This window comes from Pseudophryne corroboree (genome assembly GCF_028390025.1).
Source record: "Pseudophryne corroboree isolate aPseCor3 chromosome 10 unlocalized genomic scaffold, aPseCor3.hap2 SUPER_10_unloc_1, whole genome shotgun sequence".
Taxonomy (NCBI): Eukaryota; Metazoa; Chordata; class Amphibia; order Anura; family Myobatrachidae; genus Pseudophryne; species Pseudophryne corroboree.
Window position 1 is genome coordinate 1599733 of NW_026967472.1, and position 9658 is coordinate 1609390.

The following is a 9658-nucleotide window of genomic DNA, read 5'->3' on the forward strand; positions in this document are numbered from 1 at the left end:
AGTCTATACCCCATGGTACTAATATGGACCCCAGCATCCTCTAGGACATAAGAGAAAACGTGTTAATGTTTCAGACCATAAGTTTTTCCTCTGTCCTTTTTGAATGTTACAAAACTTAAAGGTTACTTGTAGAGAAGACAAAAAGCAGTGAACCAAATTTATTTAAATGGTTTTATTTAAGAATCCTACATTGACAGGTCTTGTAAAAAGCATCCAAACACAGAACACATGACTGCAGCAAACAGCATTCTTGTTATTACGTACAACTCAAAAGCGTCCCCACACTCTAGGACAGGAGCATGTCATTCCACTCCAGAGCGACCACCCACCCTCCAGCATCACATGGTCAGGACACCTCATACAGCATTCACAGCAATAGACATTGTAAGGAAAGGGAAACATGTTTACACAAACCAATTTCAAACAGTTGTCTCATAGGCAGAAAAAGACCCAGTCTTCCAAATGAACAAGTCCTTTGAATGCAAGAAACACTCGTACGTTACTTGCTCCCACTGCTCTCTGCACACGCTCACCAAGGCCACTGGATTGAGACACATTGCCAACTTCAATATTCCCATAATGCACCACCAGGTCTCTCCACGCGCTCGGCTTCTCGCTCATACCCAAGCCTCTCATTCCTTGGTACCATCAATCCCACAGTTCAAACAGCCTTCTGGTTCCACCTCACAGCCGTGCGTTCAACGCGCCGCTACGTTTCCACCAAATAAAGTGGATAAAAATGGATCACCCACCGTCTTAAGCTTCACTGTGCAGCAGCAGATTTCTCGATAGGAAATATTTGTAGGAGTGATCCAGGACAGGATATTTACAGAACTGTGCCAGGTCCCAGAGACAAAGGTGAGCAGCAGAGATCAGTTGCTGAAGCAGTAGACACAACAAGGAAGACTGTGCTACACAAGATCCGATTCTTTTACATCAAGAAAAACAAAAAGTTGTAATTAATCATTGGGTAATGAAATCTGATGGCAAGTGGTTTCATTTCATAGACAACGCATGCCTTCACCCATGCTCCTTCATGGAGGATATACAGCTGAATAACCTGAAGGCTTGAAGAAAACCTTTGGGAGAGTTTAAGTAAATGTATTTTACAATGTACTTACCATAAAATTAGGAAATATTTACCCATTCACCCAACACAATAAACCTAGAAAACTACATGCCCCAACCAGAGGACTTGGATTCCATGCTTGAGCTGAAGCCACCATTAAACCCAGTACCAGAGCCAGCATTAGGAGAACCCCAGCCTATAGCACCCGAGTTAGAGCCATAGGAGTTGCTAGCTGAACCAAAACCCGACTGATCCCTGGGCGGATTTCCTTGGCCATGGCTGCTAGCTTGTGGCCCACCCTGGTTCTGCTGGCTAGCAAGCATACCCATCATGCCCCAGCTACTCTGTAGAGCTGCCTGTGCAGCAGCCATCATTGCTGGGTTAATGCTAAAGGCACCAAAGTTCATACCTCCACCCCCTCCACCGCCCCCCATGTTACTAGGCTGGTTATTGCCTAGTCCACCGCTGTTTGGCCTGTGGCTGGGATACCCCTGACCACCAAAGTTTGCTCCCGGGAACCTGCCACCTCTCTCTAAGGGGATCCTGTTACTACTCTGTTTGGGTTCTGCTGTAGATACATGGACACTGACTCCTTTGATGATGAGATCTTCTCCACATAATGATTGTGCCACCTGAAAGATGAATAAAGGATTCTTAGAAACGCATGACAAGCCTTCTACAATAAGCTTACAATCGGCTAGTAGGTGTATGCACAATTCATGGAACCCCTATCAGTTCGCCATTTGGATCTGGTCCTTTACATAGGATGTATGTTATCTTTGTAAAGGAATGATAAATGGAAGTGCCTCCATCCCCCACTCATACAAGTTCTACTCATACCAACATGCTAGTTACACCGCCAATGATATCCAGCCACTAAACACCCTTGCAGTAGTCATTACTTTCACACACTAGAACTTTACCTGGTCATCAGCAAATGTCACAAAGGCAAATGCTCGGAATGGCTTTGGGATAAAAACATCAACGACCTCTCCGTACTGCGTGAAGAACTGGCGCAGCTCCTCGATGGTCATATCCTCTGTGCAACGGCCAACAAACACTTTGCGGCTACGCATTGGTTCATCTGGGCTTTGCTGTATTAGAGAAAGCCAGAGTAGTGTTTTAAGATGGTTCTATATATACGCCCACGAGAATGTATCCTATCCAACCTCACTGGTTCCTAGTAGGCTTTGGGATTTCTCAATATTTAACTTAATAGGAAAGAAACAGGTATAATATAAAGTCTAAGACCACTCCATCCCACACCCCTCTCCAGCCATTTCCCCCCTGCAGTTCTTACCTCCACTGGAGAATGAGATTCCTCTCTAAAGTAGTGTCGCGGCATCATTACATCACGGGACGACTGCGACGCTAAAAATAGCTGCGGCTCTGCAGTCCAGTAATACTGCGGTAATACAAAGATAGCCATATAGCCTTACTATTATTTTTTTATTACCGCGGTATTACTATAATACTGGTATATTTCCCCTTCCTAGTGGAACTACATGATCAAGAATTCTGGTTCAGTGCACAATATAGCCTAAACCACTATTGGGGTGGGGGGAGGTGTGGGGGGTATTTGACCAGTAAACCTACAGAAAGGACCGGTTAGTACTATAACAAGACTCACTGCACAGATTGCTACAATGATCTATATAGAAAAAAAAAAAATTGTGATAGGGCAATGTTTAGAATCATCCTGCAAACATAAAAATATACTAGAGTGGTTCTAGGACATCCACTCTTTAGGGGTGCAATAATTTAGTATGCCCACACATAGTGGACAGAGGAACTGCCATTACTTCTGCATGGTGGATAATGCTTGCATGCCACGTGAATGGTGGCTCCAACACTAAAGCACAGCTACTATGGAGAGAACTGAGAAGGTAATCCTAACCCTAGAACTGGGACAACCTATACAGACACTAGTATTAGGAAGCTGTAGATTCAAATAAAATAAGCAACAGCACAACTGGAAATACAGATATCTGTACACGAAGGAGAACCCAAGAACAATTATTGGTAAGCTGCACAGGCAGTGTATCCTGCATGTATTAATCTCACGTTTAAGACCTTGATCAGGGCATACAACTTTCTGCGATATTAATCTTTTATTCACATTACTAGTTGTAATATCCAGTTTGATAAAAGTCTGTAGGATAATAGTTACAGGCCTAGTGTGATGGGGGGTCACATTATGCAGAAGCCATGCTATGTGGATATCGAGCCCAATGTAAGAATGATAAAACGGACATAGCACAGACCACGAATGTGGAATTCGGAGGTTCAGGTAATACAGCACATTAACGCTGAGGACGGTGGCCGTCTCCTGGTGGGATCATATACAGGTCAGCTAAGTGCAGAGACCTGAACCTAATCAGCAGTGAGGGGCATAGTGGATGAATTCAGCCACAGCCATACATTACTGCAAGGTACACATTCCTCACCACCCAAGTAAACTAACTTTATAGCACTTTATGACTTGTCCATGATTACATCCAGTTAAATATAACAGAAAGGTACCTTGGAATTGGGCAGTTTACAGTCACACCACCTCCCATCTATCATGTGGCGCTGGGACATCACTTTCACTTGTGTTTCATATTCTGTGAAGCGCACAAATCCAAAGCCTTTTGAATGTCCAGTCTTTGCATCTTTCTTAACCTGAAAAAATGAAACCGAAGCATGTGAATGCCAATTAAACCATTCTAAATAGGCAAGTTGTCCCTCTGATGTAGTGGCCTAGCTATATTAGACAAAAGCAGTACCTGGACCATGATGACTTCGCCAAATGTGCTGAAATATTCCTTCAGATCCTGCTCAGTTGTTTTCCAAGGAAGCCCAAGCACAATGAGATCAGACGTTTTTGTTACAGCACGCTTTATTTTAACAGCAGAAGAAGCATCAGTTTCATCCATTTTCCTTTTGTTATCTGAGGGAACAAAGTTAAAAAGCTAAACCATCGACGTTAAGAGGAAAGAAATGCCTAGAAAATGGTACTCCGGCATGTACAGCCACTTCCAGAAACATAGCAGATCAGCAGCAAGCTCACCCATGTGGGCCACTTTCAGAGACCTCAAACCACAGAAGAACTCTACCAACAAGACAGTGTGGCTTCAGTAGCCACAGGGAAAATCCACGTTTAGTGCACCCTCTGGGGCTCACAGTATAGGTTAACCCAGACACTTCACCCAGCATCTATGGGTTAATCCAATTAGCCACAGGGAAATTAGCTAGTAATTTAATGTGTTAAACCCAGCGCTACAGCTGTGCAACTAATTAAATCAATCTTAAATGCTACAGGTAAAACGGACGTGTGGTAACCTCGTTGGAGTAACTTTCGTGTTAAGCTGGGTACACACCTATGCCTCACTATTGTAGAGGAACACATGCAGGAACATCAGCTGATAAATGGCTTACATTGCTCCTGAAACACTGAGCCATTACTAGCTCAATGTGTACATCACAAGGAGTCAAGTGGGGTACACAGCACTCGGCTGATCAGGTTAATGGTCTCGATCAGCTAAGTGACTGGAAAGGCATGTACCCAGCTTAAAGCTGCTGTCTGCAGACACTGTTGGGGGCTGATTACATTTTTGCTCTGACCGTGTGCCCATAAGCACCAAATAAATTCCTGGCAGCAGTTTGTTTGGGCACTAATGGAGCACTTTTCATACGTATCAGCTCATCATCTCTGGAGGTTGCGAGCTGAAGTGTTCCGAGCTGCTATATGCTCCTGAACAAAACAATTGGACTGCTCCATTGGGCGCCATCTAGTAGTAGCCGCAAGGTAGAACAAAATCACCCCCTTGCAGTCTAAAGTGACCAACGAGAAAGCAGAGCTACTCCAAACTAGAGATTGCGGCTTATTTCCACATGCATGTCTATCAATCGTGTACCAATTAAGCCCACTGGACTGCATGTGACACCGCATTGAATACTTTTAGCCACTGTGACGCATTGCTGGATATACCATTGTTACACCACTCACCTTTTGGGTAGTTCACAACATAAACAAGATTTCCCCATCCAGTCTCCGGTGCGTGGAGAATTCCTTCTACCAGTCTGACTCCACGCATACACTGATTCACTGGATTCCTGTATCTGAGGCCACACGCACCCGGGAACTGAGCAGTCACAGTGGACAGGAGGACAGTACCATCATCCTCTGACGGTATTTCCATCGGCTCCTCATTCTCATCCTCCGCCACACGAATATACTCCATCTCCATGGCTGCAAACTAAGAGAAGAAGCATTAGAGAAGCAGATACAGCTCCCCATCCATGCTATAAACTCATGTCTTCCCACCAGGCCCACTCACAAGAACAAGCTAATACTGGTGTCCATGCACGCCAGGACATAATACTGTATTTATTACCTTTATATAGAGCACACATTCCACTTTACAGAGTCACATCGGTCCCTGCCCCGTAGAGCTTACTCTATTCCCTACCACGTGTACACACATTCAGGTTCATTTTTTTGGGGAGCCAATTAACCTACAAGTATATTTTTGGATTGTGAGAGGAAACCGGAGTACCCAGAGAAACCCCACGCAAGTACGGGGAGAATATACAAACTCCACACAGTTAGGGCCATGGTGGGAATGGAACCCATGACCTCTGTCCTGTGAGGCAGTAATGCTAACCACTACACCATCCGTGCAGAAAGCAGGGGTGCATGTGCTTCAAGTACAGAGGAAGGGACAGGGCTGCCAAGGGGAATTCCAGTTACCCAGGCCTGATAAAGGGCAGGAGCACTGTTCTCCTGAGCTGGGCTGCAGAGAGGCTGTCTGTGGGTGGAGCAATCACCCCCCCCCCCCCCCCCCCCCAACTGAAATTGGCCCTGGCTGAGGGGCTCAAAGCACAACACCCCCCACTACAAATAGAGGGGTGGGCAGAACATGCACCCCAGGATATGTATGGTCAGGTATGGAGAGGGGGGCATGCAATGCATCCTGGGATATTTAGTCTCTGGTATAGGAGGGCCGCACATTGCACCCCCGAGATGAGGGGTCTCGGGGACGGGAAGGCCGCACAATGCACCCCCGGGATGAGGGGTCTCGGGGACGGGAGGGCCGCACATTGCACCCCCGGGATGAGGGGTCTCGGGGACGGGAGGGCCGCACATTGCACCCCCGGGATGAGGGGTCTCCGGTACAGGAGGGCCGCACATTGCACCCCCAAAATGAGGGGTCTCCGGTACAGGAGGGCCGCACATTGCACCCCCAAAATGAGGGGTCTCGGGTACGGGAAGGCCGCACATTGCACCCCCGAGATGAGGGGTCTCTGGTACAGGAGGGCCGCACATTGCACCCCCGAGGGGTCTCTGGTACAGGAGGGCCGCACATTGCACCCCCGAGATGAGGGGTCTCTGGTACAGGAGGGCCGCACATTGCACCCCCGAGATGAGGGGTCTCTGGTACAGGAGGGCCGCACATTGCACCCCCGAGATGAGGGGTCTCTGGTACAGGAGGGCCGCACATTGCACCCCCGGGATGAGGGGTCTCTGGTACAGGAGGGTCGCACATTGCACCCCCGGGATGAGGGGTCTCTGGTACAGGAGGGCCGCACATTGCACCCCCGAGATGAGGGGTCTCTGGTACAGGAGGGCCGCACATTGCACCCCCGAGATGAGGGGTCTCTGGTACAGGAGGGCCGCACATTGCACCCCCGAGATGAGGGGTCTCTGGTACAGGAGGGCCGCACATTGCACCCCCGGGATGAGGGGTCTCTGGTACAGGAGGGCCGCACATTGCACCCCCGGGATGAGGGGTCTCTGGTACAGGAGGGCCGCACATTGCACCCCCGGGATGAGGGGTCTCCGGTACAGGAGGGCCGCACATTGCACCCCCAAAATGAGGGGTCTCCGGTACAGGAGGGCCGCACATTGCACCCCCAAAATGAGGGGTCTCGGGTACGGGAAGGCCGCACATTGCACCCCCGAGATGAGGGGTCTCTGGTACGGGAAGGCCGCACATTGCACCCCCGAGATGAGGGGTCTCTGGTACGGGAAGGCCGCACATTGCACCCCCGAGATGAGGGGTCTCGGGTACGGGAAGGCCGCACATTGCACCCCCGGGATGAGGGGTCTCGGGTACGGGAAGGCCGCACATTACACCCCCGGGATGAGGGGTTTCGGGTACGGGAAGGCCGCACATTGCACCCCCGGGATGAGGGGTCTCGGGTACGGGTAGGCCGCACATTGCACCCCCGAGATGAGGGGTCTCTGGTACAGGAGGCCGGCACATTGCACCCCCGAGATGAGGGGTCTCGGGTACGGGAAGGCCGCACATTGCACCCCCAGGATGAGGGGACGGGAAGGCCGCACATTGCACCCCCGGGATAAGAGGTCTCGGGTACGGGAAGGCCGCACATTGCACCCCCAGGATGAGGGGACGGGAAGGCCGCACATTGCACCCCCGGGATAAGAGGTCTCGGGTACGGGAAGGCCGCACATTGCACCCCCGGGATGAGGGGTCTCGGGTACGGGAAGGCCGCACATTACACCCCCGGGATGAGGGGTCTCGGGTACGGGAAGGCCGCACATTACACCCCCGGGATGAGGGGTCTCGGGTACGGGAAGGCCGCACATTACACCCCCGGGATAAGGGGTCTCGGGTACGGGAAGGCCGCACATTACACCCCCGAGATGAGGGGTCTCTGGTACAGGAGGGCCGCACATTGCACCCCCGAGATGAGGGGTCTCTGGTACAGGAGGGCCGCACATTGCACCCCCGGGATGAGGGGTCTCTGGTACAGGAGGGACGCACATTGCACCCCCGGGATGAGGGGTCTCTGGTACAGGAGGGCCGCACATTGCACCCCCGGGATGAGGGGTCTCCGGTACAGGAGGGCCGCACATTGCACCCCCAAAATGAGGGGTCTCCGGTACAGGAGGGCCGCACATTGCACCCCCAAAACGAGGGGTCTCGGGTACGGGAAGGCCGCACATTGCACCCCCGAGATGAGGGGTCTCTGGTACGGGAAGGCCGCACATTGCACCCCCGAGATGAGGGGTCTCTGGTACGGGAAGGCCGCACATTGCACCCCCGAGATGAGGGGTCTCGGGTACGGGAAGGCCGCACATTGCACCCCCAGGATGAGGGGACGGGAAGGCCGCACATTGCACCCCCGGGATAAGAGGTCTCGGGTACGGGAAGGCCGCACATTGCACCCCCGGGATAAGAGGTCTCGGGTACGGGAAGGCCGCACATTGCACCCCCGGGATAAGGGGTCTCGGGTACGGGAAGGCCGCACATTGCACCCCCGGGATGAGGGGTCTCGGGTACGGGAAGGCCGCACATTACACCCCCGGGATGAGGGGTTTCGGGTACGGGAAGGCCGCACATTGCACCCCCGGGATGAGGGGTCTCGGGTACGGGTAGGCCGCACATTGCACCCCCGAGATGAGGGGTCTCTGGTACAGGAGGCCGGCACATTGCACCCCCGAGATGAGGGGTCTCGGGTACGGGAAGGCCGCACATTGCACCCCCAGGATGAGGGGACGGGAAGGCCGCACATTGCACCCCCGGGATAAGAGGTCTCGGGTACGGGAAGGCCGCACATTGCACCCCCAGGATGAGGGGACGGGAAGGCCGCACATTGCACCCCCGGGATAAGAGGTCTCGGGTACGGGAAGGCCGCACATTGCACCCCCGGGATGAGGGGTCTCGGGTACGGGAAGGCCGCACATTACACCCCCGGGATGAGGGGTCTCGGGTACGGGAAGGCCGCACATTACACCCCCGGGATGAGGGGTCTCGGGTACGGGAAGGCCGCACATTACACCCCCGGGATAAGGGGTCTCGGGTACGGGAAGGCCGCACATTACACCCCCGGGATGAGGGGTCTCTGGTACAGGAGGGCCGCACATTGCACCCCCGAGATGAGGGGTCTCGGGTACGGGAAGGCCGCACATTGCACCCCCGGGATGAGGGGTCTCGGGTACGGGAAGGCCGCACATTGCACCCCCGGGATAAGAGGTCTCGGGTACGGGAAGGCCGCACGTTGCACCCCCGGGATAAGGGGTCTCGGGTACGGGAAGGCCGCACATTACACCCCCGGGATGAGGGGTCTCGGGTACGGGAAGGCCGCACATTGCACCCCCGGGATGAGGGGTCTCGGGGACGGGAAGGCCGCACATTGCACCCCCGGGATAAGGGGTCTCGGGGACGGGAAGGCCGCACATTGCACCCCCGGGATGAGGGCCGCACATAATGAGGGGTCTCGGGGATGAGCACTCAGGACCGCGGACACTTACCTGCTCCAGGATCTATCTAGCGAGAATCCAACTCCACACCTCGCGGGGTCCGCAGCAAAATGGCGCCGGCGTCTCCTGGTGAGCTGCACATCAACGGCTGGACGCTACCACTGCCGGGGGGGGGGGGGGAGAGCGGGTTTCTCCTCACCTCGGCGCCGTGTATAATGCTCTCACATTGTAAATAGGAAATTAATATCAGAGACTGGATTATTTATAACTATTTGTCTTAAAGAAATAGGAAAAGGCGAGGCAGAGCGCGTCCCTCCCCCCTGCGGGAGATGAAGTGGTAGCGGCCTGTATGGCGGAGGGGCGCCCGTTGCGCATGC

At 52.7% G+C, this 9658-nt stretch overlaps 1 protein-coding gene across 2 annotated transcripts; it reads right to left on the minus strand.

Moving 5' to 3' along the window:
- Nucleotides 1-157: 157 nt before the first annotated feature.
- TARDBP (TAR DNA binding protein) lies at nucleotides 158-9441 on the minus strand. 2 transcript variants are annotated; one of them, XM_063948681.1, is made up of 7 exons: nucleotides 9333-9441; nucleotides 5061-5310; nucleotides 3838-4001; nucleotides 3593-3733; nucleotides 2370-2474; nucleotides 1993-2163; nucleotides 158-1701 (listed from the first exon to the last, which is right to left on the minus strand). In XM_063948681.1, the coding sequence occupies exons 2-7, from the start codon at nucleotides 5299-5301 to the stop codon at nucleotides 1174-1176; spliced, it is 1350 nt and encodes a 449-aa protein (XP_063804751.1). In that variant the 5' UTR covers nucleotides 5302-5310; nucleotides 9333-9441; the 3' UTR covers nucleotides 158-1173. The 2 variants fall into 2 exon arrangements, with proteins under 2 accessions (XP_063804751.1, XP_063804752.1); XM_063948682.1 differs by lacking the exon at nucleotides 2370-2474.
- Nucleotides 9442-9658: the final 217 nt, after the last annotated feature.